We start from the raw sequence: 22,512 nt of genomic DNA, 5'->3' as shown, positions 1-22,512 counted from the left end.
AATTACTAACAAGGGCCAAAAAAAAAATCATTAAAAAGATGTAGGAAATCTTACAGCCAGTTAATATCCATTTTAATCACATCTAGAAATAATACAGAGTATGTCTGCTTTAATTTCTATAGAACTTCCACAAAATGCTTTATACTCATTTATCTTCCATATTCTCAATATTAACATTAGCAAAAGATCATTGTAATCTCCATTTCACAGACATGAAGATGAGAGCATTTGGTGGCAAGAAGACTGGTTACAAAATCTAAATCAGAGAATACAGTTTGAACACTTGTTCGTTTTGTGACCTTGGGCAAGTCATTTAACCTCTGAGTTTCAGTTTCCTCATCAGTCAAATGAGGACAGTAGTATCTGCCATGCATACCTCACAGGACTGTTGTGATGATCAAATGGGAATGTATGGGAAGTATTCTGAAAAACTGTAATGAGAGGTTTCATTATTATTAGGACATGAAAATGGAGGCCCTGACAGATTAAGTGACTTGCTCAAAGATAAACAAACACCATTAAGTGTTAACAATCAGGGCTGAAATGCAACAGCCCTTCAATCTACCACTTAGCCAATGACCCAGGCTCACTTGTGGCAAGATTAAGCTACTAAATAGTGTGTGTTTTTCTCCAAAGAGCTTAGTCTCTCTTTCAAGCACATTAATTCTACTTCCTGTTCTAATGAAGAGAGAATTATACCTTTGCATTTATCATTATCAAACTGAAGTTACCAAATGTAAGTTAAAAGACTATTCTAAGTTGTTAAGAAAAATACATATACCCCCACTGGATTTAGAGATTAAAGAGGATTGAAGGAAAAATTAAAATTTAAAATTATTAATATTTAACTTCCTGATAAAGTGAATCACTATTTCTTTAATATACGGCAATATGATCATTTTAAGTCCAGTGGAAAACCAGTCAACGTTTTATTTATAAGGGTGGCTAGCTAGTGGAATAAAAAACCATTTTACATTATAAAACCTAACATAATCACTGTACAATGCTATACAACTGCAATCATGGGAGACCTGAAACTGTAAATACATTTTTTTTTCCTACTTTTAGAACTTCATGAATTTAATCGTCCTTGTAATTTGGAGAGTGAGGTAAGACTCCCATCTTCCTGAAGCAGAGGGCTCCTTCTGTCACCTTGTGAGAGACATGGTTATGAAAGTAGGACAGGGTCAGAACGTGAAGGGCCTGGGGCTTATATTTTACCTTCAGGGTAATGGAAAACAGAGAAATGATACAATCCACATGTTATTTTTTGATCAGTATTCTAATTGGTGGGCTGGACAAAAGAGACTAAGGGTAAGGAAAAGAATTTAAAAGTTACTAAAGACTAAGAATGAGACAACAGAGAACGTCTATGGGGGAGGAAGTCAAATGAAGAGATATAAGCAAGGAACATTTTCAAAGGGAGAAATAACCGGACTCAGCACTGTAAATCGGCAAGATGCGAGTAACTGAAGGGAGCACCCGCGTTTTGATACTGCTGCTATTATGGAGAAGAACACGAATGCTGGTTATGAGGGAAACACATTTTTAAGGACAGGAATAATGATGTGCTCATTTTAACAAATGTAGGCGTGACAGGATAAAAATATACCTAAGTGTGAGTATCAATGTGAGAGTCTAGCAATTTGTCCACTTGATAGCCAACTCCAAATCTGGTAGTTGGGAAGTACAACAACCCAAGTTATACCTGTTGCATCAAAAAATGAGTTTGGCTCTTGTGGTTGTAATTCAAGTCCATCTTCATCCATGGCCTTTAATTCTCATCAGTCACAGTTCCTAAATCAGAAAAAAAAAAAAAAAAGTAAACCAAGCATTACTTTTTTAATATCATGTATTAAAAATCTCACCATGACATTTACATTTCTGAAACATTCGAAATTACATGAGAGATGAACACCTATCAAAAATTTATCTGGGACGCCTGAGTGGCTCAGTGGGTTAAGCCTCTGCCTTCGGCTCAGGTCATGATTTCAGGGTCCTGGGATCGAGCCCCAAATCAGGCTCTCTGCTCAGCGGGGAGCCTGCTTCCCCCGCTCTCTCTGCCTGCCTCTCTGCCTACTTGTGATCTCTCTGTCAAATAAATAAGTAAAATCTTTTAAAAAAAAATTTATCTACCGGGGTGCCTGGGTGGCTCAGTGGGTTAAAGCCTCTGCCTTCGGCTCAGGTCATGATCCCAGGGTCCTGGGATCGAGCCCCACATCGGGCTCTCTGCTCCGCGGGGAGCCTGCTTCCTCCTCTCTCTCTGCCTGCCTCTCTGCCTACTTGTAATCTCTGTCAAATAAAAAAATAAAATCTTTAAAAAAAATTTTTTTTTTTTAATCTACCTAGGGATGCCTGGGGGCTCAGTCAGTTAAGTGTCTGCCTTCAGGTCATGATCCTGGGGTCCTGGGATGGAGTCCCACATTGGGCTCCCTGATGAGCAGGAAGAGCTTCTCCCTCTGCCTGCCGCTCCCCCTGCTTGTGTGTGCACGCGCGCTCTCTCTCTCTCTAGCAACTAAATAAAATCCTTTTAAAGAAATTTATTTACCTAAATTAAAGAGAACTTAACTGATGACCAATGATATTTGGGCATCTAGATGACAAGGGAAGGCAGATAAACCAAACAAGTCAAATATGCCTAGCTTTTTTTTTTTTTTAAAGATTTTATTTATTTATTTGAGAAAGAGAGCACATGCAGGGGGAGTGGCAGGCAGAGGGAGAGAGACTCCCCACTGAGCAGGGAGGCCAATGTGGAGGCTGATCCCAGAACCCAGAGATCATGACTCAACCTGAAGGCAGACATTTAACTGACTGAGCCACCCAGGTGTCCCTACACCTAGCTTTTTAACTGAGATAGTGCTTTCACACATCACGTATACACAGCTTGATGAATTTTTTAAAAGACTTATTTATTTTAGAGAGAGACAGAGACAACATGGGGGAGGCAGAGACAGAATCTCAAACCGACTCCCCCACTGAGTGCAGAGCCCAAAGCAGGGCTTGATCTTATAACCCAGAGATCATGACCTGAGCTGAAATCAAGAGTTGGATGCTTAACCAACTGGGCCACCCAGGTGCCCCACATCTTGATCAATTCTGACACAGGCATAAACCTGTATAATCACTAAACTACCCAGATCAGGATCCAGAACATTTCCAGCACCCAAACACTCTTGTCTCCTCTCAGTCCGTATACCCCATATTCCCAGAACAGTAATCAGTTTTATTAAAGTTCAATTTAATCACACTCTACAGCTTACTGGAGGGAAATTTCTCCACAATTTCCCTATTACTTCTCTAAATCTAATGTAGTCTGCTATCTTCCAACCAATACATTAAACAACTGTAAAAATTCAAAATGCTAACTGCAGTAAAAACACCCCTCGGGGGAGCCTGGGTGGCTCAGTGGGCTAAGCCTCTGCCTTCAGCTCAGGTCATGATCCCAGGGTCCTGGGATCGACCCCCCATCTGGCTCTCTGCTCAGTGGGGAGCCTGCCTCCCCCTCTCTCTCTGCCTGCCTCTCTTCCTACTTGTGATCTCTGTCAAATAAATAAAATCTTTAAAAAAAAAAAAAAAAACCAAACCAAGAAAAACACCCCTCGGGCATTCTGCCTAAGTTATGCTGACCTCTCTTAAGTGACCCTCCAATCTAGAGAAGTAAATTCCCACAGTGTACTTATGCTCTCCAGGCCACATTTGACTGGCACTAGGTAAAAAAAAGTAAACACAAGTTCATCTGTGAGCATAATAAAATCAAAGTCTTATCCCTGAGAATCTGAAACCATGAACCTTAAAGGTCTTCTCCCCACCACTACCAACCCTGGCTGTAACACAGGACATGAGGAAGGCCATTTTCCAACTTCAGGTTAGATTAGTGAGACAGTTTTACATATAAAAAAATAAAAAAAGAATCCAGGGAATGCCTGGAGAAATAAAGTAGAGGGAGTAGGGAGGGGAGGTTTACCAAAAACTTTTTAGCTCCTGGTTCTAGACCTTTCTGAAACCCAGCTATAGAACCTTACTTGCCTTGGGTTTTTACACGACAACCCAATGACCTTAATGCTCCCTTTTTTCTACTTAAGCCCAAACTTACAAAAACAAAAAAACTTGGGGCACCTAAGTAGCTCAGTCGATTGAGCAGCGGACTCTTGGTTTCTACTCAGGTCATGATCTTGGGGTTGTTGGGATCAAGCCCTGCACTGGGCTCCTCTGCACTTAGCAGGGAAGTCAGCTGGAGGATTCCCTCTCCCTCTGCCCCTCTCACTGCTCATGCACAGACGCTCTCACTCTCTCTAAAATAAGTAAATCTTTAAAAAACAAAAATCTTAACTAATTAAATACTACACATTTAATACTAATTACTAATAAAGGATTGTGGTTTATTCATGTTGTAAATACTGCATAAACCTCCTCCCTCATTGGTTTCCTTATCTACTTTCTCACTTTCTAATCCAGCCTAAATGGTACTATTTAGATGCATTTTTCTTTTACATTTATCATTTTTTGCTGGCGATATAAGTACTGAATACCTCTACTAAAATTTCAAATAACAGAAAGTACAAAACTTTTTCAAGTTTATTATTTTAGTAATCTCTATAACCAACACGGGGCTCAAACTCACAACCCCCAGATTATGAGTCCCACACTGTGAATGAGCCAGCCAGGTGCCCCAAGAGTCATTTTTCTAAAGATTCACCTAGATGATGTCATTCTTCTGTTGAAAAATATTTAATGGCTTCCTGCTGCTTCCAAATAAAGTTCACACTCCTGCCATCTTCTGAATTCCAGCCCCAAACTATCTTTCCATCATTCTCTCCCCTACCTTCCCTTCAACCACCTCCACCCACGACTGCAGGAACACACTTCAGCCAAACAAAAATGTCCCATGTCCCCACTAAGATCCCAGCTCTACACTGAGCTCAGGGTTGCCTCTACCTGGAACTCCTTTCCCTTATTAACTCTGATTAGACCTTTTCCCCAAATCCCCTCAAAACACACACACACACACACACACACACCCCTGAAAATAATCTCTCCTTCCTCTGAATTTCTACGGCACTTTAATCCTTTTACTCTGATTTTACTGTTGCAATATTTATTTTTATATATCTTATTTTCAGATGTTAAACTTACATATAAATAGTTCTTAAACATCCATGAAAAACTGAAATAACATTAATATAATAAATGATTTTCAACATGTCATCTCTGAGACATATTCATTTTCAAGGAAGGACCTGTTTTGTGTTATTTATTCAAACTGCTTTGAATTAAAAGGAACAAAAAATTTTCAACTATGAAAAATGGAAAACATACACGCTCTAAATAAGTTGTCAACTGCTTTCTCCGCATTAAAATCACCTCTGGCAGGGCATCTGGGTGGCTCAGTTGGCCCTGGGTCCTGGTATCAAGCCCCCTGTCAGGCTTCCTGCTCAGTGGGAAGTCTGCTTCTCTCTCTGGCCCCCCACTTGTGTTCTATCGCTTTCTCAAAAATAAATAAATTCTTTAGAAAATAAAAATAAATCAATATAATAAAATCATCTCTGACCATAATGTTTTCTATTCCCCCCCTTAAAAATGTAATTACAAAATGATAAACAGTATATTAATCTTCTAAACATAATGCCATACTACTTTCCAAAATTAAGCCAATTAAGAGGCCAATAAATAGGATTGTTAGGGTATTAAGGCCCTTCTCCAGTTTCCCTACAAAACCCAATCCCATCAGCTCTAAGAATTCTCAACCCGCACACTAAAAATTCTTTTGCTGGGTATTCATCCTCCTTGGCTTTTCTATTTGACAGATAATCACTCCCCTGGATTCCAGAATTCTCTCCTTCTCTCATTTCTCTTCCCACCTTGCCAACTGCTGGTTACTCTGCCTCCCCACTCCTTACTGCAGCCTTGCCCCAAAAGATCAGCCCTCTTTTATTCTTTTTATTCCACGGTTTCAACTGCCATGTACACAAAGATGAGTCCCCAAATCCACATACTCGGGGTAGCCCTAACACTTACTTCCACCAGATTGCCTGCGGAACATTTTCATCAGGACAGAACCCTGCTTTCTCCTGACATGACCACTATGGCCTTTTCCTTCTTCCCTGCTTAAATTCAATCAGGTTGTCAGGCCTTCTCCGTTTCTTCTCCACAGCTTCTCAGGAATCTGTCCCTCTCTATTCCCAGCGTCACCGCTTACTCTGAGCTTCCTATTTCCTGATTCCCACCGCCCACCCCCACCGCGCCCCGCCCCCGCCCCCGCCCCCGCCCTCGCCCTCGCCCCGGGAACGCGGGATGAAAATAGCCTCTCCATTGGCCTTTCTGCCACTCCCACAACAAATGACGAGGGAGCATGTTCCGTGTGAGGGCTGGGGCCAAGTCCTGAAGGGGCGGTTCTGCCTCCTCAGGACTCTGCCGCACACGGATCCTCCCAAGCACCGCTTTGACCAGGGCGCTCCCTTGCTCAGAAAGCTTGCAGTTCCCCAACATGCCAGCTGCTCGAAAATATTAACCCCAGCTATCACAACAGACTTATTAGCCTTTATTCCCATCATTTTACATCCTATCCATTTATTTTCTAACAGATATACTAGCCCAAGTGGTGGATATCCACTCACCTTATTTTTGACATAGGTGAGCAGTAATTATTAAACAGTTTTAACTGATTATTTTTCATTCTATTTTGTCATTACAAAATTCACATCAGGAAAAAACATGTTTTGTACCTTCAAGCAGAGAGGACTATCCTTCAACTTTGTAACCCCTGTGTGGTTAGAAGTAATTCTGATAATCAGAATGAAACCAATGTTCTTAGAACAGAAACTACTTAGAAGAGTTCTCAGGATTAGGAAAAATTAAGAGTGGGGAAATGTGCACTAATAACATAACCGAAATTGCCCCTGCCATTGCTGCAAAAACCAAGCCCAGAGTTGAATCTGGAGGCAAATAAGCAAAATCGTTCAGAGAACCAATATTCTTAACCATTTAGGTGAACACATACTAACATTTTGTCTGATTACCAAATGTCCTCAAAAATACTTCTGTGACCCCACTCTCACCTCAAGGTCAATAAAACAGTCCCTTCCCACTTGCAAAAATCATGATCCTAACCATGGTGTGGAAGGATTCACAAGAGAAAAACACAGTTTTAAGGGAAATAATGGGTTGAGCAAAACTCAAAAAATTCACAAAAACTTTCTTCCATTCTTTAAAATAAAGCAGTAAAAATACCACACCAAGTTAACAGGTATAGCAAGGGCATTTATCTATCTTAAATTAGGGTAAAGAATATATTTCCATCTTGGATCTCTTGATGCCTAGACGCTGTAATGATCTCCCTTCTTGAGCAAGTTAACAGGGTTCTTCCATATTGCTTTCTGCAGCTATTACGCATACAAGAATTACTTTTCTGCTTTTGGCCTCCCAAAAACTCACTGCCTTTTAATTTTATGGCTCAACCCTAGATCCTCTCCCTAAGTCAAACTCAGAGAACCAAACTGTACTATACACAGGAAATGGAATTGCTCAAGCTGCAGGAAAGGCAAAAAGCAGATCTGTTTCTAAGAGAACTCTTCTTCCTTTAAGTAAACTCTACCCCCAAATGGGGCTCGAACTTGAGACCCTGAGATCAAGTCACATACTCTGAGATTTTTCTTAGAGCAAAACTGGAACTGGTGAAAATTTACATTTAAAGCCTAATTAATATCTTCCCTCTTAAGCTATGTTTCTCTCCAATTTTTACCCCACGTTGTTCAATGTTGGCCATTATTTCTTCAGATACCTAATGGAATTATATTTCACTTTTCTTACCAATTCAGCCCTTAAATTAAGTTTGCCTCTAAGCTAGCCACTCTTAAATTCGTCAAGTCCTCTTTATTTTCACTGCTACCTCTCTACAAAGCTCTGGTTTCTTACATCTAGAACCCAATGGGGCCTTTCCAATTAAAAGACTTGAGCCCTTCTGGGGGGCACTGAGCTGGCTCAGTCTTAACATGTGGGACTCTTGATCACAGGGTCATGAGTTCGAGCCCGGTGTTGGGCATAGAGAGCGCTTAAAAAGGGAAAAAAAAAAAAAAAAAAAAAAAAAGACCTGAGCCCTTCTTGAACTCAAGGAATTTTCTTCTGTTGTTTTTATATTTCCTCCCATCTTCTCTGTTCCTTCATATTAGAATTTCTATCATATGATAGAAGGACTCCTAAATCTAGCCTCCATGTTGCTTTTTCTTTCATATTTTCTTTCAACTACATTCTAAAAACCCCTAAACTCTTTTCTCTAAGCTAGCTAATTTGGTCTTTACTCCGTCAACTGAGTTTTTAGGTCATATTTTAATATCAAAATAGACTTAGCTTCTTTTTCACAGCAATCTTTTCTCTCTCTCTCTTTTTTTTTTTTTTTTTTTTTGGTGGATACAGTATCTTCCCAAATATCTCTGGAGCTCTGAAGTTAACTCTATATTCTAAATTAAACTGTCTCCTCTGCTGTCTCATTATTTAAGTGTTTAGATTTGGTGCCTCTTTCAGACTGCTGATTTTCCTCAAAAGCATGATTCTTCTAGACTGTCAATTAATATCTGTAGATGAAGGTCAAGACTAAAGTTACATTCTGATAACTGGACTGTATTTTCTCAGCTCAAGTGAGAATCCCTATATGCCTAGCAATGAATCTAAATTATGACCACATTGAGAGCTCTATAGTCTAGAAGGATGAGGCCAAGGGAGAGAAAAGAACCATGTAAACAGCCAGGCTTTCCTTTAATGAGGGATAAGCATCCCATCTTCCAGGTACGGGAGGTCCAATAACCCTCAGATGAACTACAAGCTACCTAAAGCACTGTCCCTTTATCCCCACAGTACCCACATTGGAATTTCCTATGGACAATCTGTAAATCAGAGTGCTGAATTTCTGGCATTATATCAGGAGGAAAATCACATGAGAAGACATCTATACTCATAGGTAAATGATTTAGCTTTCCATATCTTTAATTAACTGGCTGGGACCACAGCTTGCTCTTTCGAACATCCCTGCTTCTGAGATTAGGAATAATGCCCAATGAAATTTCTGGATGGTCCTTCCAACTTTTTGAAAAAGGCTATAGGTTCACTAAGCTCCCTATGGTACTGCCATTTTTTGATTCCCAATTGCTTTATTCAACCAGAAATTTGTCATATTCTGGATAACAAGTGGCATACCTGTCAGATTTTTTTTATTTCTCTGGATTTTTTTTGCTTCTTCAATATGATTTTCAAAGGGGGAAAAAAAAAGTAAAATGTGTGTGTTCTCTAGTCTATCTTGAATTTGAAATCATTATGAATTTGCATGTGTCAAATAAAACACAAAAATATATAAAAACAATAAAACTATGAGACAGTAAGAAAAAATTAGTAGTAGTGGCAAGTTATAACTCTTACCAACACTTGACAGATCAAATACTCAAAAACTAAGGAAAGAGGGGCGCCTGGGTGGCACAGTCAGTTAAGCATCCAACTGTTGGTTTCAGCTCAGGTCACGATCTCAGGGTCATGACATCAAGCCAGCCCTGCCTTGGGCTCCACCCTCAGCAGTTCAGAGTCTGCTTGGGGTTCTCTCTCTCCCCCCTCTCCCTCTGCCTCTCACCCTGCTCTCCTGTGAGTGCTCTCTCTAAAATAAATAAAATCTTGGAAAAAAAAAAAACTAAGGAAAGAGACGTATATAATTAACAATATTACTCTAATAGCTTCATTTCAAATTCCATTCCTAAAGAATAATATATTTTATTTTCAAACAACCTTGCCCACCCTTTGTGACAAGAGGAGGAAGAGAAATGCTTGCTGCTCTGAATACCCAAATCCCGTCCTTCCTTGCCTTGCCCTACTCGGAACTTTTGTACACTTGCTCAAAATTTCAATGCCAAGCTTTTGTTACAGATTAGTTTTTTCCATAGACCCAAACTGAGCCAATCAATAACTTCACTGTTTTGTTTAAAGTCTAAGAGTTTGAACTTGCAAAATCTATTAAAATCTGGTCCTAAAATGACAAGTCTTCTTAATGCCTTATTTTTCCAAAGCCCTTATTCATGCTCAGACTTAGAGCTGCCAAAGGACCCTCAGAACCTAGATGCACTAATGTGCCGTCAACACCAAGCACTGGAGTTTTTAAATGCCTTGAAGTCTATAGCTTGATGTTAGGAAATGCATATCCTTTCTAACTAGTTTTTCATATGTAAAGCATATGAAAATATTGCTATTTAATTCACTTAATAATTTGTCAATCCAGGTTCATTACACAACAATCTACCGTAGGGAGGGGTAGAAGGATGGACAAAATGGAAGGGATGTAAAAGGTACAAACTTTTAGTTATAAATTAAGATAGGTAAGATGTACAGAATAGGGAATTCAGTTAATAATCTGTAAAAACTTTGTACAGTGACAGATAGTAGCTAAATTTATCATGGTGATTACTTCATAAGGTATATAAATGTTTAGTTACTACATTTTAATATACTGAATATACTGTACCACATATACTATACAGTAATATATAATACACTGAAACTAGTAGCACTGTATGTCAACTACACTTCAGTTAAAAAAATAATGTATAAAAACTCACTTTGGATCACTCTTCTTGATTTTGTCCTGAAAAATAATTTTTAAATAGTTTATTAGTCTTTATTGAGATTTTGAACAGAAATCCTACTCACATATTTCCTCTAATGAAGTATTCTGCCTTTACTTACAGGTGTACTGGAGTGGGAAAATATCAAACACTTGATGTGACCGAAGAATAAAAACAGTTTCCTGACATAATATGAACTGGAGATTAATTTAAACTACATTGTACATGAAATAGTTAATTGAAATAAACTGCATGTGGAGGGGCGGCATTTTTAAAAGGTCAATCTCTGTTAAATACAGTACATGATGAAGAAAGACTGGTATTATTAGAAACTGTGTTCCTCCCCTTTTCCTTTTTCTTGTACTTGCCATCTTTCCCAAAACTGGGCATTTAATTCATCTCTTGAACTGATTATTCCCATAGTTAACTGAGTACTTTTCTTATCAAATTCCTTCTTAATGAGTAATGTCTCCTTATATTTGAAAATCTTTCTGATAATGCATTAGAATTTGGGTGGTCTTTTTTTTTTTTTTTTTAAAGATTAAAGCATTCTTGTTTTCATGTTACTTCATTCAAGCTAGTGCTTTCCTTAGTTTTCTGGCAACTAGTTATATAAACCATGTATTACAGATTTAGAGTTTTTAAGCTATTTTAAATATTCTTAAACTATGAAACGTCTTAAAATTACTGTCTTGCCAGATCACCAACACAATAACTTAACTAATACTGACCCTACTTTTTCCCTTACCTACATGACCACATGCTGCTTATTATGGCTTTTCCTAAATACAGGACTTTGGGTTTGCAAGGTTCTACTGACACTAACAATGTTCTCTGTATGTGTTAAACACTGGCAAAAAATATAATGCCAGGCTTTTCAACAACTGTAACAAAAAAGAAATTTTTTAGGATTTTCTTTCTTTGGCAGAGACAGAGAGCACAAGCGGGGGTGGGGGGGTAGCAGGCAGAGGGACAGGGAGAAGCAGGCTCTCCACTGAACAGGGAACCTGATGTGGGATTCCATCCCGGGACCCTGGGATCATGACCTAAGCCGAAGGCAAACGCTTCACTAACTAAGCCACCCAGGTGCCCCATAACAAAATTAGTAAATTCACAGTTGCAGAATCATGGAATGTTTTTACATTGATTTTTTGCTAAAGCAATTAATAGTATGTTTTGTACCAATAACTCGTTAAATCCTTTCATAATTAAAAAGAGAAAAGGAAAAAAAAAAAGACCAGGCTAGACACCACAGGGATTGGTTTGCAACACACCTGCTTTCTCCTCTTTTTCTTTTTTTTATAAACCCTGTGTTGAGGGATCACCTGCTTCTTATATGACTAACAGTGGCATGCTCCACTGAGTATCAGCTCCAGGTTAAGTATCAGCAGCATTAATTCCACCATCATTCTCTGGGGCAAAGTTAGGGAGCCAGTCAATTTATACCTCACCAAAAGAATCCAAACCTGGCTCTTTTCAGGAGTTTGGGGAGATAGCAAAATACTACTAAATAATAATCTAAAATGGGGGGGGGCAGAGACTGAGAGAAAGCACAAACATATAATTTGAAATGATAAACACACAAAAAAATTTTAAATCTTGTAAGAAAATAGCCTATAATTCTGTGTTAGCACATTAATGAGAAATGTGTAAAGCATTATTAATTCATTAAAGGAAAACCCAATCACCATGAAATTGTGGGAAAAATTTTTTGAATAAAGGAGAAAGTGCCAGAACAGAGGAGAAAAGCTTTCTCTTTCTTTTACAAAATTTTGCCATTTTTTAAAAAACCTAACTAAAATAATGTAATCAAACCACAAACTTGATTAATCATGAATCCAAAGTGAAGTGTTTGCAAATGTGATCCACCATGTAAAAAACATGTACACGCAGACCTTGACAAACTATGGTTATTCCGGAATTCAAGGATGGAGCCAAATAATGGCCCAAATTAATGGGTCAAAAAAGGAAAATCCTAATACTCAAAAGATGCCAAAAAAGTTGAAATTCAACATCTATTTCTGTTATATGCCGTTTTTAGCAGTATTCTCTCCAGGTTTGGGCAGGGTCATAATTTAACAATTAGTCAGGATGTCTCCTCTTTTGTCCACTTTTCATTTCCCATACTCTGGAACATCTACCTTTTATTTAAAACAAACTACTCAGGAGGCGCCAGGGTAGCTCAGTGCGTTAGGTATCTGCCTTCTCCTTGGGTCTTGAGATCAGGCCCCACATCCCCACATGGGGTTCCCTGGCTTGGCAAGGAGTCTGCTTCTCCTTCTCCCTCTGCTTATCCCCCTGCTCCCGCTCACTTGTGGAATAAATCCTAAAAAAAATATATATATATATATATTTTTAATATTTTATTTATTTATTTGACAGACAGAGATCACAAGTAGGCAGAGAGGCAGGAAGAGAGAGAGGAGGAAGCAGGCTCCCCGTCAAGCAGAGAGCCTGATGCGGGGCTCGATCCCAGAACCCCGAGATCACGACCCAAGCCGAAGGCAGAGGCTTAACCCACTGAACCACCCAGGTGCCCCTTAAAAAATATATATAAAAAAAAAAAACCCCTGTTACACTGTAATATAAAGGTTTTTTTGAAGGTTTTGTTTTTAAGTAATCTCTGTACCCAACATGGCGCTCAAACTCACAATCCCAAGATCAAGAGTCACATGCTGTACCTACTGAGCCAGCCAGGTAGCCCAGAAAGGTTATTTTCGTAACAGTTAAAAAATACAACAGGAGTGGAGTGCCTGGGTTGCTCAGTCCGTTAAACATTTGACTTTGGCTCAGGTCATAATCTCAGGGTACTGGGACTGAGCCCATGGAAGAGAGCCCACATCACCCCACCTTGGGCTCCAGGTTCTGTGCTCAGAAGGGAGTCTGCTTGTCCTTCTACCCCTCCCCCAGCTCATGCTCACTTGTGCACATGGGGTCTCTCTCTCAAATAAATGAAATCTTTTTAAAAAAACACAACAGGAATGAAACACAAATACATGCTACAACATGGATTATCCTTGGAAAGAATATGCTAAGTGACAGAAGCCAGAAACAAAAGATCATGTATTAAATGTCAAGAATAGGCAAATACATACAGATAGAAAGTAGATTAGTGGTTGTAAGGGGTGGGAGTTAGTGACAATGATTGCTAATGGACACAGGGTTCCTTTTGGGGGTGATAAAATGCCCTAAAATTAGTGGTGATGGTTGCACAACTCTGAATTTACTAAAAACCACTGAATTGTACATTTTTAAAGGGTGAATTTTATAACAATTTTATAAATTATAAAAAACACAAGTATAAGCAAATCTTAAACTAGTGCATGTTATACAACATGTTTTTGGACAGGAGAATGATGTATGAACTTATAACAAAAAAAAAAAGACATCGATTCAATTAAGGTAAAACATTCAAAGTATTCCTTCTAAAGTCAATGAAAACAAGGACACCCTGGGGTGCCTGGGTGGCTCAGTCCCTTAAGTAATGGACTCCTAATTTTGCCTCAGGTCATGATCTCAGAGTCATGAGTCTGAGCCCAGCACAGAGCTCAGCACTGGGCATGCAGCCTGCTTAAGATCATCTATCTCCCTCTCCCTCTGTCCCTCCCCACCAACTCCCTAACACTCTCTCAAAAGACAAGTACACCCAATAACAGTATTATTAAGATTACATGAGAATTTATAGCCAATGTAATTAGGTAAGCTAATACGATGCAAACCACAATTATTTAAAAGAAATTATACTTATTTATATATGATCTAACTATGCAGTCCAAAGGAATCAAATGAAAAACTACCATCAGTATGGTTTTATAGTGTGATGGTACAAAATTAAGACACTTGAAGACAAAAGTTTTTTTACATAACACCTCTAAATCCCATTGATAAAAAATACTTGAAAACTCTAAGTGTGATTAAAAAACACAAATATATAGATAAATTAATCTTGTTCTTCAAACCCACAACTATATAGTCAATTAATCTTTGACAAAGTGGGAAAGAATATGCAATGGGAAAAAAGTCTCTCTAATAAATGGGGCTGGGAAAATTGGACAGTTACATGCAGAAGAATGAAAACTGGACCACTTTCTTACACCACACACAAAAATAAATTCAAAATGGATGAAAGACTTAAATGTGAGAAATGAAAACATTAAGATCCTAGAAGAAAACACAAGCAAATAACTTCTTCAACATAGGCAAGAGCAACTTCTTTCTAGATACGTCTCCTGAGGCAAGGGAAACAACAGCAAAAGTAAACTGTTGGGACATGATCAAAATAAAAAGCTCCTGCATAGCAAAGGAAACAATCAACAAAGCTAAAAGGCAAACTACAGAATGGGAGAAGACATTTGCAAATAACATGTTTGATAAAGGGTATCTAAAATATATAAAGAATTTATAAACCTCAACACCCAAAACAGAAATAATCCAATTAAATAATGGGCAGAAGACACAAAGAGACACTTTTCCAAAGAAAACATACAGATGGAGAATAGACACATCAAAAGATTCTCAACATCACTGATCATCAGGAAAAATATAAATCAAAACTACAATGAGATATCACCTCACATCTGTCAGAATGGATAAAATCAAGAACAGAAGAAACAATAGGTATTGGTGCGGATGTGGTGAAAGGGGAACCCTCTTTGCACTGTTGGTGGGAATACAAACTGGTACAGCCACGGTGGAAAATAGTATGGAGGTTTCTCAAAAAGTTAAAAATAGAACTATGCTATCATCTGGCAATTGCAATAGGTATTTACCCAAATACAAAAATTCTAATTCAAAGGCATACATGCATTCCAATGTTTATAGCAGCATTATCTACAATAGCCAAATTCTGGAAACAGCCCAAGTGTCCATCAACTGATGAATGGATGTGGTATATATACACAATGGAATATTACTCGGCCATAAAAAAGAATGACATCTTGTCATTTGCAATGACACGGATAGAGCTAGAGTACTGTGCTATGCGAAACAGGTCAGAGAAAGACAAATACCATTTTACTCATATGTGGAATTTAAGAAAAAAAAAAAACAGCAAAGGGGAAGAAGAGAGGCAAACAAAGAAACAGATGTAAAAAAAAAAAAAAGATTTATGTACGTATGTGTGTATATATTTATTTTGAGAGAAAGACCCCAAAGGAGCACGGAGCATGGGCAGGGGGGAGGGCTTGGGCGCAGGGCACAGAGGGAGAGGGAGAGAATCCCAAGTAGACTTCCTGCTGTGTGGAGCCTGACATGGGTCTTAATCTCACAACCCTTAGATCATGACCTGAGCCAAAACCAAGAGTCGGACGCCCAAATGATTCAGGCACCCAGGTGCCCCAAGAAACAGACTCTTAACTATAGAGAAAAAACTGACGGTTACCAGACGGGAGGTGGGTGGGGGGATGGGTTAAATAAGTGTTGAGTATGCAGTGTTCTTTGCTGTGATGAGCACCAGGTGTTATATGGAAATGCTGAATCACCATATAGTACATATGAAACTATTATTACACTGCATGTTACCTAACTGGAATTTGAATAAGAACTTTTTAAAAAGTCTTGTTCTTCAATATGTTGAATAGTATCAATTCTCCCTTAATTAACCTCTATATTCAATCAAAATCTCAATACACTTTTGTTGTAAATCAGCTGACCTTCTATATGTAGGTCTTCTTTCAGACTGTTCTATTTTACTGATCAATCTGGCTTTGTGCCTGCTGTTTTAATCACTTTATAATGAGGTTTGATATACAGTACTGTAAGTCTTCCAACTTTTTCTCAAGATTGCCTTCGCTATTCCAGGCCCTTTGCATTTCCATATAAATTTGAGAATTGATCCAAAAAAAAAAAAAAAAAAAAAAAGAAGTCCTGTTGGGGTTTTGCTTGGCATTGCATCGAATCCCTACACATCACAACTGACCTGTTCGTAATGCTGATACTTCCAGTCCACGGATGTTGTATCTCTCCCCACTAACTTAGTCGTTCTTCTACTTCTCAGTAAAGCTTTTACTAAAGGTCTTAGTTATGTTTTTACTTACATTCCGGTTAACACATAGTGCAATATTAGTTTCAGGTACACAATACAGTCATTCAACATTTCCATACAACACCAGGTATTCATCACAAGTGCACTCCTTAATCCCCATCACCTGTTTAGCTTGTCCCCGCCACCCACCTCCCCTCTGGTAACCATCAATTTATTGTCTACAGTTAAGACTCTATTTCTTGGTTTGCCTCTTTTCCCCCTCTGCACCTTTGCTTCTTAAAATTCTATGTACGAGTGAAATCATATGGTATTTGTCTTTCTCTGACTTATTTCACTTAGCTTAATACTCTCTAGCTCTATCCATGTCGTTGCAAATGACAAGATGTCATTCTTTTTGATGGCTGAGTAATAAGTACTGGCTCTTAAATTTGATTTTCATTGTTTATTGTCAGTATAGAGAAATATGGTTAATTTTTACATATCAACCTAACAACTATAATGCAATAATATAGAAATAAATGTCACAGAGTCAAGAGAAAAAAAATCCCATAGATTTAAAAACAAAGTTCTAAATAATTCACTGGGCGATAGGAAAGTTATGAAAATCACAATATATTTAGAACTAAATAAAAATGAATTCATGTCAAAATCACAGCATCTAATCATAGTTTACAGAAAATTTATAGTTTTAAGGGCATATTAAGAGCAGAGATTAAGTATTAATAAGCTAAACCTTCAAATTAAATTTTTTAAAATATCAGAATAAATTCAAATAAAGTAGAAGGAAAGAAATATTACTCATATCAGTAGGAACAGAAAGGATCAATAAAAGTGCTATTTGGAAAGCCTTAATAATACAGACAAGTTACTGGAAGTATTGGTCAGAAAAAAAAGAAACAAATTAATGAAATTAATATTTTAAAGTCATTATAGAAGCCTGTATTTTATACCAGTATATTTGAAATTTTATATTCTTCTAAAATATTGTTCCTTTTGTATAACAAGAAACAAGAAAAGCCAAAAAGACTTATCATCATGAAACTATATCAAAAACCAAATCACAAAAAACACCAGTTTCAAAGATGAATTCTAACTTTCAAGAAACAGAGCATCTCCATTAAATACAATTTGTTTCAAAATACAGCCCATCTTATGAAGTTAGCATAAGCTTGCTATGGAAACAAAACTAAGACTACACCAAAAAGGAAAAGTACTTGGCAATAACAAAGGAATGCAAATAACCAGGGCATCCAAACACAGTTTAAAACAGAAAATCTAGGGATGTCTGGGTGGCTCAGTTGGTTAAGGGTCTGACTCTTGATCTCAGCTCAGGTCTTGATCTCAGGGTCTTGAGTTCAAGCCCTGTGGTGGGCTCCACACTGGGCATGGAGCCTACACTAAAAAAAATATATTAATGCAATTCATCATACCAACAGATGCAGCAAAGGCACTAAAAAAAAAAAAATCAATTGTTCAAGACGAAAATTCTAAAATGATCAGTAGAAAATAAATAATATCTATTCCCTCCCAAAAAAACCCCACTACAGCATGATATGCAATGACAAAATATTAGAAGCACTCCATTAAAGTACCTAGAGAAGGATGCCTGATACCAGTGCTTCCATTCAACACTGTGCTAAATGCATTAGTCAATGCAGTTTCAGAAAAAAATAATGAAACAGGGTGCAAAATCTAATGGTAAATAAGAAGTAAAACCTCCACTAATCACACTCAACTACTTAGAAAATACAAAATTATAAACTATTATCTGCACGTTTCATTCAATCTAAAGATACTACCAACTATAAGACACACCGTTGTTTTACATACAACTACGAAAAAACACTGCCAATTAAACCAATGCTATACTTTTTTATCTAGAATTTTCATTTTAGATTGAGACCATTCTTTCAGACTTATACATATTTTCTCATATCTTGCACATATACAGAAAGAAAAATAAAAGCAAAACTTTCCTATATAACTTTCCTAAAACTTCACATTCAAGGTCCTACTATGGATTGCTTTTTTCTACCCAAAGCTATTCAATCTTTCTTAACAATATTGTCCTCAGCCAAAAGGAGTTTTGGTGACACAGCATTTCTCAAGATGCTCCATTATTATCTGTGGGATTTTCTTTCCAGTCAGACATTCACTTCACAATTTTTTCTGCCTTCAGTTGTAGCGTTTGGCATGAAATAACAACACAACAATGTACATGCTCATTTAAGTAATGACAAAACAAAGTGTTGACCAAGTGTCTTCAAGTGTATGCAATGAGAACTACATCATGACTGCTGCCTGAATGACAGTGATTATAAGGTGACCTACCGAAAACCTATTTTGATTTTATAAATTCTAAAATACGGGGGGGGGGGGCGCATCTCAGAATCTATGAAATACACATAAGAGCAAAGATCAGCAAGGTTACATGATTAATATACCTAAGTCCATAGTATTCCCCTTGCATTAGCAGTAACTAAATTAAAAATAACTAATAATAAAATCCTATTCAAAACAAAAATTGCATAGTATCTAGCAAAAAAGCAAAAGTTGTGCAAGAGCTTTATGAAAAGCAGCAGAGCATGCGCAGATTCAAATTCCAGCTCCACTACTTAGCATGTATCTATGCGTCTATATATTTATTCTGTAAATTTGATGCAAATACAATAGAAGTCCAAGTTTTTCATAGACACTGACAAACTGACACCTCCCCCCCATAAAGAAAATAGCTTTAAAAGTTTTGAAGAGAAAGAACATATTACTAAAAAAAAAAAAAAAGATTTAGTTATAAAGCTATCACTTTTAAGTCAGAGTGGTACAGACAGAGTCAAACAGGCCAATGCAATCAGAAGACAGAAACTAGAAACAGATGTGTATACATGAAAATACAATAAACCTCAGGAGTTTCATTATAAATCAGTGCAGAGAATGGCTGAATTACTCGATGAATCCATATTAAAAAAATAAAAGTAGATCCCCACATCATACAACAGAGAAAAAATTTCAGATGAATTAATGACCCAAATATTAAAAAGTATCAGTATGACCTTGGGGTAGGAACTTCCTGCATATACAAAAAGACATAAGCCATCAATGAAAAAAAACTGAGAAAACTGGCTACCTTCACATTAAAAAATCCTACACAAACAAGCTAAAAGATAAACCACAGGCTAGGAAATGGTTATTTTCAGTATGTATAATTACAAATCATTAGTATTCAGAATATAAAAAGAATACCCATCAACCAATGAGAAAAAGAAAAAACCCAACAGAAAAATGGACCCAAAGGTAAAAATAAGCAAGTCACAGAAAATTCAAATGGTCAATAAAAACACAGGGGGAAAAAAGCTCAACCTCAATAGTAATCTAAGAAATGCAAAGTGAAAACAGCAATGAGATACAATTTATACTCAACAGATTGGAAAAAATTGCAAAAGCTAATCTTTTGGCAGTAGTCTCCAGAAATAGACGCTCATACGCAGCTGGTGGGAGTGTCAAATGGAACACAATTTGATGATTCGGCAATTCCCAGTAAAGTCGACAAACTCACACTCTTGAATGTAGCAATTCTACATCTATAATCTCAAGAGAGAAGAACACCGTGTAAGGATGTTCACAGCAGCACTGTTTGAAATAGCACAAAACTACAAACAACATAATGGCCCCTCCGAAGAATAGATAAATAAACCACAGTATATTTATACATTGAAATACAAGTATAATGAACTAGATCAGTAGTTTTCAAACTTCTTGGTCTCAGGTCCCCCTTACATTTTTAAAAATTGAGGACCCCAAACAGTTTTTCTCTATGTGTATTCTATCTATAGATACTTACATTAGAAATCAAATCTGAGACATTTAAAAATATTAATTCATTAAAAACAAGCCAACTGTACATAAACACTTACTTTAAAATAATTTTTCAAAACAAAAAAATAAGTGAAGAGAGTATTATTTTACATTTCTTCAAATCTCTTTTTAAAGATAGGCTTGAGAGAGGACAGCTGGATTCCCATAAATGCTTCTGTGTTCAACCTATTATGACATCACGTATCATGTAGCCTCTGTACAGCACTCACACAGAGCACACAAGAATGCGGCGAAAAGAATTTTCTGGATCCCTGGGAATTCCCAGAGCACACTCTGAGAACTCCTGAACTAGACCCACATATAAAATGAAAAAACCTCAAAAACACAATTTTAAGTGAAAAAAATACATGAGATGACACACATAGTATACCATTTATGTAAAGTTAAAACATAAAACCAATACCTGATAATGGTTTTGGTACATATATATTAGGACAATTGTTATTTCTTGCAAAGAAAAGACAGGAATGAGCTGGGGGGGCACTCTTTAAATGGATCTGTGAAATTTTCTTTCTTTAAACAAACAAAAAAAGTTATGAAGCAAATATGTAATAAACTATTAAGTTCTGGGTGATCCTTGCTTTTCAGGAGTTCTGAAATATTTCACAATTTAAAAATTTAAAATATATTTTTAAAAATCCTATACCTATGTCTCACTGAATTTTCCTTAAAGTGTGCCTCCTCTGAATAAAATATAGTTATGAGATACCTGGATTTTTAAAGATTTGAGGCGCCTGGGTGGCTCAGTAGGTTGAGCATCTGCCTTTGGCTCATGTCACAATCCGGGGGTCCTGGGATCAGCCCCACATTGGGCTCCCTTGCTTCCCCCTCCCCCTACTCATGTTCGCTCGCTCTCTCTTGCAAATAAATAAAAATACTCAAAAAGAAAAAAAAAAAAGATTTATTTATTTTAGAGAGAAAGCACACCCTAGCAGGACGAGCATGGGGAGAGGGAGAGAGAATCTCAAGCAGACTCCACACTGAGCGCGGAGTCCAATGCAGGGATTGATCCCAGGACCACGAGACCATGACCTGAGCCAAAACCAAGAGTTGGACAATTAACTGATTATGCCACCTAGGCACCCTGAGATACCTGGGTTTTTACTGTAAAAAGTTGTTTGGAAAAATAATTTGAAAAAAAAAAAGAAAAAGAAAAGAAAAAGAAAAATTTGACAGGAGTAAGAACTGATTAGCCATAATGACCCCAAAAAGTTAAGCAGTGGAGGTGGGGATTACCCAGTTCATGTAGTGTGCCTTAATATGTATACTTCTTGGTCAAAGGACACACAGATTAGATGCTTTAATACCTGAAAACTAATCAACTACAAAAAGTTTTCTATAACCAGTAACTGAGATCATTGTTTTCAGAGACAATGACCATGTGCCAGGTACTGCTCGAGGATAATAAAAAAGAACCTGTCTCTACAGTCAGAGTTCAGAAAAGATGACAAAAATATAAACACACAGTTAAAAATATAATAGGTCAAATGCTAAATTAAAGTTGCCCACACTGATATGAGACAAAGAATGAGCCTGGAAAAACAACAGTGCCAATAACAAAAAGAAAGTGAGACAGCAAGATTTGTTTGAGGGACTCTGAGGTAAAAAACAAATAAGAAAAAAGACTATAACTAGTACTGGACATCCACAATATACCAGATAAATTTGGTTTCAGCCATGTTGAGACAGTAACACACCTGGGTAGAGATGGTCAGTAGGCAACTGGAAATGCTAGATGAGAAACTAGAAGAGGGTGGGCATGGTAAAGGGACATTCAAACCAAGGGAGAAGACTCAAGAAAAAGGACAGAGAATTGACCTTGAGGGAAATCCCATGACAGAAGACGGAGAAGGCACAGAAAATTTCTGAAACAAAGAACACTTATTCGATACATCCAATGACATCTTCTGAAAGTTTCCCAATTTCGGAAATGGTGGATTCAGGAGTAAGTGCAATGAAAAGAAATAAAAGTATTGGTGAAGGGAATGAGAAGGCAAGTGAGGTTTTTGTAAGATGAGCAAACCTAGGAGTGTTTCTAAGGAGGGGGAAAGGCACCAGCATAGG

At 37.5% G+C, this 22,512-nt stretch overlaps 1 protein-coding gene across 8 annotated transcripts in view; it reads right to left on the bottom strand.

Annotated features, from left to right (window-relative positions):
• ZFX (zinc finger protein X-linked) overlaps window positions 1–22,512 on the bottom strand; it is a 56,708-nt gene that overhangs the window by 30,218 nt on the left and 3,978 nt on the right. For 4 of the 8 annotated variants that reach the window (XM_032842323.1, XM_032842326.1, XM_032842319.1 and 1 more), the window contains exon 2: window positions 1,709–1,797. In XM_032842323.1, the coding sequence (XP_032698214.1) occupies window positions 1,709–1,769 (61 nt within the window). In that variant the 5' untranslated portion in view covers window positions 1,770–1,797. Of the gene's footprint in view, window positions 1–376; window positions 432–1,708; window positions 1,799–10,586; window positions 10,613–10,677; window positions 11,109–22,512 lie in introns of those variants that run through there. The other 4 variants (XM_032842321.1, XM_032842322.1, XM_032842325.1 and 1 more) reach the window with 4 other exon arrangements.

The sequence above is a fragment of the Lontra canadensis genome, unplaced genomic scaffold, assembly GCF_010015895.1.
Source record: "Lontra canadensis isolate GAN:19392208 unplaced genomic scaffold, GSC_riverotter_1.0 scaffold127, whole genome shotgun sequence".
Classification (NCBI taxonomy): domain Eukaryota; kingdom Metazoa; phylum Chordata; class Mammalia; order Carnivora; family Mustelidae; genus Lontra; species Lontra canadensis.
This window is presented reverse-complemented; position numbering and strand designations above follow the sequence as displayed.